This window comes from Trichechus manatus, unplaced genomic scaffold (assembly GCF_000243295.1).
Source record: "Trichechus manatus latirostris isolate Lorelei unplaced genomic scaffold, TriManLat1.0 scaffold00072, whole genome shotgun sequence".
In the NCBI taxonomy this organism is placed as follows: Eukaryota; Metazoa; Chordata; class Mammalia; order Sirenia; family Trichechidae; genus Trichechus; species Trichechus manatus.
Window position 1 is genome coordinate 971,079 of NW_004444008.1, and position 3,674 is coordinate 974,752.

The window sequence follows — 3,674 nt, forward strand, 5'->3', positions numbered from 1 at the left end:
GGCCCCGCCCCCACTACGGGGCTGGGAAGCTGTGAGCGGGGCGGGCAGAGGCCTCCAGGTCCGACGGAAGAGGGTGGGGGAGGCAGCAAGGCTGGGGAACCACCAGGGCAGGAGGGCACAGGCTGGGAAGGCGCAAGGTGGCCGTCCCATGGAGCGCCCTCTGTCCTGGGGACATGTCCTCCCCTGAGGCTTGCTCCCTACACTGACCGCCCAAGCTGGCGTGGGGGCTGTGCCTGCAGGACGCTGGAGCCCCCTAACTGCGGACCACACCACACCACTGCGGGTCCGATCTCTGCTCTAAAACGCACCCAAAACTAAGCACAAACAACTTTCAAGCTTCAGGGGAACCTTCTTCACAGAGGGACCCTAAACACTCGTCAGCAGACCAGGCACTAAGTGCCAGAAGAACGTTTCCTGAGAGGCGCCAACCTGCCCCCAGCTCGGTGGCCCTGGGTGCTCCACAGCCCAGTTAGCTCCAGCCCCGTCTGCTCGTCACCACGGGTGGCCCCACGCTGGCCCTCACCACGCTAGGGGGACACGAGGCTCGCACCACGCTGCCTGCAGGTACCATCTGCAGTCTGTGGGCCACTGCGGCTGGCCCGCATGTACAGAGCAACAGTGGACAACACCGAAGGGCCCAGAACCCCGGCTGCAGCCCCCAGCTGCCTGGGGGTCTGCTTCGTGTCAGCCCTGCCTCTGGGGACAGCTCAGACCGTGGAGGCCGAGGGGACGTGGGCACCTGTGGCTCCGACCCACTACCCAGCCACGGGCATGTAGACAGATGTCTACTACCGAGCCTCGTGCATGGGCCCCAAGAGGAGGCCGAGCAGGCATGTGGGGAGGGCCAGTGCAGGGCCCAGGCCAGGACCGCCCGACACTCCAGCCAAACCCCAAAGCCAAGGAGGTGGACGCTCCTGCCTCTGCAGAGGGCCCCACACGGAAGGGTGTCCAGAGGGATGGGAGGCTCAGGGTGCACCGTTGCCAGGGCAGGGGGGAGGGCATCCAGGGCCTTCTCTCCACAGAGAGAGAGCTCCTTTCTGGATCGCCCGTCAACAGCCTGTGGTCTCAGGGCCTGGCAAGGGGAATGTCCCACAGCATCACAGACTTACCAGAAATATCTCAATGGTCCCCAGAATGTACATGGCCCCTGCAAACGTGGTGCCCAGGTAGAAACAGAGCCCCACGGCCCCTCCAAACTCAGGCCCCAGCGACCGGGAGATCATGTAGTAGGAGCCTCCCGCTGAGAACAGAATGAGACAGGTTAGGGACACACAGTTCTCACGTGCTCAGACCTCACAGGACAGGTGGCTGGCTCAAACACAGGGGGGTGCCCCCCCAGGCCCGCCGCCTCCCCCAACCTCAAAAACGGGCTGAGCAAGTACTTGGCTGATCTGGATTCTGATGCGTCATTAAATACCATGTCTACGCTACCGTTGTAACTGAGCACCCTCATTAGAGATGTGTACGCGCAGAGAAGGGTGGGACGGAGGATCCTCACGAGGCCCCAGGAGAGTCTGCATGGTCAGACTGACCAACGCCCCATGCTCAGCTGACCTGGCGGGCAAGGCCAGGCGCGGGGGGACCCCCGGACTCCAGGGGCAGAACCAGCCTCCTGACACACGCATTAGGGAGGCTGGTCTTCTTCTACGCTCTCTTGCGAAGAACCCCCACCAGCAAACACCTTCCCTCGGCCTGGGGGCCGCCCACACCAGCAAATAGAGGCATTACTTTGTTGCAAAGTGCACTGAAGAAAAGAAAAACCAAACAGCAGCAATTTCATGGGCCCTAGGCTCGCTGGGGCAGCTCTACTCTGTCCTACAGGGTTTCTAAGAGTCAGAATTGACTCAACAGCAACACATTTGGTATTTGGTTTTTTAGTGCCAAAGCAAGCCCAGCAGAGGACACGTCCCAAAGGCTTCCCCCAGGCCTGGACAGCCCCTCCCCACTTTCTCTTGCCTCCCCCCAGGCAGCCCTCTCCCCTGCCACCCAGTCACTCGGATGAGGCAGTGACTGCCCACTGTGGCTTTTTAATGAGTCCCACAAGTGACTTGGTTCCCAGAGAACGACGGCTCCACGGGGATCAACCTTCATTCAAAAGGAAGCAAGGACTCAGGACGGAATGCCAGTCCCCGTCAGACGAGGAAGTACCGTGGCGGCCATTTATTTACCAAGGGCGCGCTCTAACAAGACAGCAATCCCAGAGCAGCGTCTGAGTGCAGGGGAGAGCCACGGGGAGGGCCGTGGAAAGGGTCACGGGGGCACTAGCGCCCCTCCTGGGCCCCCCTGCACCCCTCATGGGCAGTGAGTGACGGAGGCTGGCGGGCGGTGGATTCGAGATTGAGGGTCATCTGGCTGGAAAGACAGTGTCCAATGACAAAGGGATGTTCAGCAGGGGGTGTATTTAGGTGAAAGCGGAAACTGGGAACAGAGCCTGCTGTCCAGCCTCACCTGAGCGAGGGGTCCTGGTACCCCCTGGCGACGGCTTAATGTCAAGATCATCACCCTGGCAAAAGGGCGCTCGAGTGGGCGCCCCAGGGAGCCCAGGCCAACACCAACACAGGGTGAAGGCTGCAGGTGAGCAACGGCCCTTACCTGGGACCGCCCTAAGCAGGGGCCACCCTCACCAGGGACTGCCCTCACCCGGGACCACCCTCTCTGGGGACGGCCCTCACCGGGGACCGCCCTAAGCAGGGACCGCCCTAAGCAGGGACCGCCCTCACCTGGGACCACACCATTGGTGGCGACAGCACTCATAGAGATGGCAGTCAGCATGGTCTGTGGAAAGATGGGCAGCACTTTAGGAGATCCGCATTCTGGAGGCTGGGGGCCGGGGCCAGCACACACTTGGGGGGCCACTCGGGACCCACCCCAGCTACAAAGCAGGCTGCTGACCTCAGGAGAGCTGCGCGGGGCCAGAGCCTGGGGCCTGAGAACTCTCAGGGCAGCCACCCCTGGGCTCTTGGTCCTTTCCTATGAGACCCGTGAGGCTGCACCCCTGCGGGCCCCAGAACCCACTAAGCTCCTGTGAGACCTGCAATGCTGTACCCCTGCAGGCCCCAGAACCTACTCAGCTCAGGACCCACAGCACTGCATCCCTGGGGGCCCCAGAACCCACTCAGCTCAGGACCCACAATGCTATACCCTTGGCTGCCCCAGAACCCGCTCAGCTCAGGACTCACAACGCTGCACCCCTGGGGGCCCCAGAAACCACTGAGCTCAGGACCCATAGCACTGCACCCCTGGGGGCCCCGGAACCCACTCAGCTCCTTCGAGACCTGCAATGCTGGCCAGCCCAAGACACTTCTGTCCAAGTGCCCACTGCCCTCCCTGGGGTGCTGGGGGGACCCGTCTAGGTGCCTGACCCCATGAGGTACAAGGGGGGCTGCCTAAATACAAGAGTGTGCCTTCCACCTCCTCCAACACCCATGCAGAGATCTGCAGCCAGCCCGGGTACACGGCCCCGTGACATCCAGTACAGCATGTTAAAATGCATTTCTGCAGAGGTGGTTACAGTGAAAACTCTCGGCTAATCCGTAATCCAGGCTTAATCAGCGGAAAGTAAAAGAAAATTAAGGCCTAGTGGGGGCTTTTTCCTTCGATCAGAAGCAGCCGCCACCTGGGGGGGTTTGCAGCCAGCTCCCGCCCCCTAGCCCCCACCCCCAGGTACCCTACCC

The 3,674-nt window shown here is 61.9% G+C and overlaps 1 protein-coding gene across 1 annotated transcript in view; it reads right to left on the reverse strand.

The window, feature by feature from the left end:
- SLC12A7 (solute carrier family 12 member 7) overlaps window positions 1–3,674 on the reverse strand; it is a 63,334-nt gene that overhangs the window by 28,956 nt on the left and 30,704 nt on the right. The window contains exons 5-6 of the mRNA XM_023734820.1: window positions 2,721–2,775; window positions 1,110–1,240 (exon numbers count right to left, since the gene is read on the reverse strand). Coding sequence (XP_023590588.1) covers window positions 1,110–1,240; window positions 2,721–2,775 — 186 coding nt within the window. The remainder of the gene's footprint in view (window positions 1–1,109; window positions 1,241–2,720; window positions 2,776–3,674) is intronic.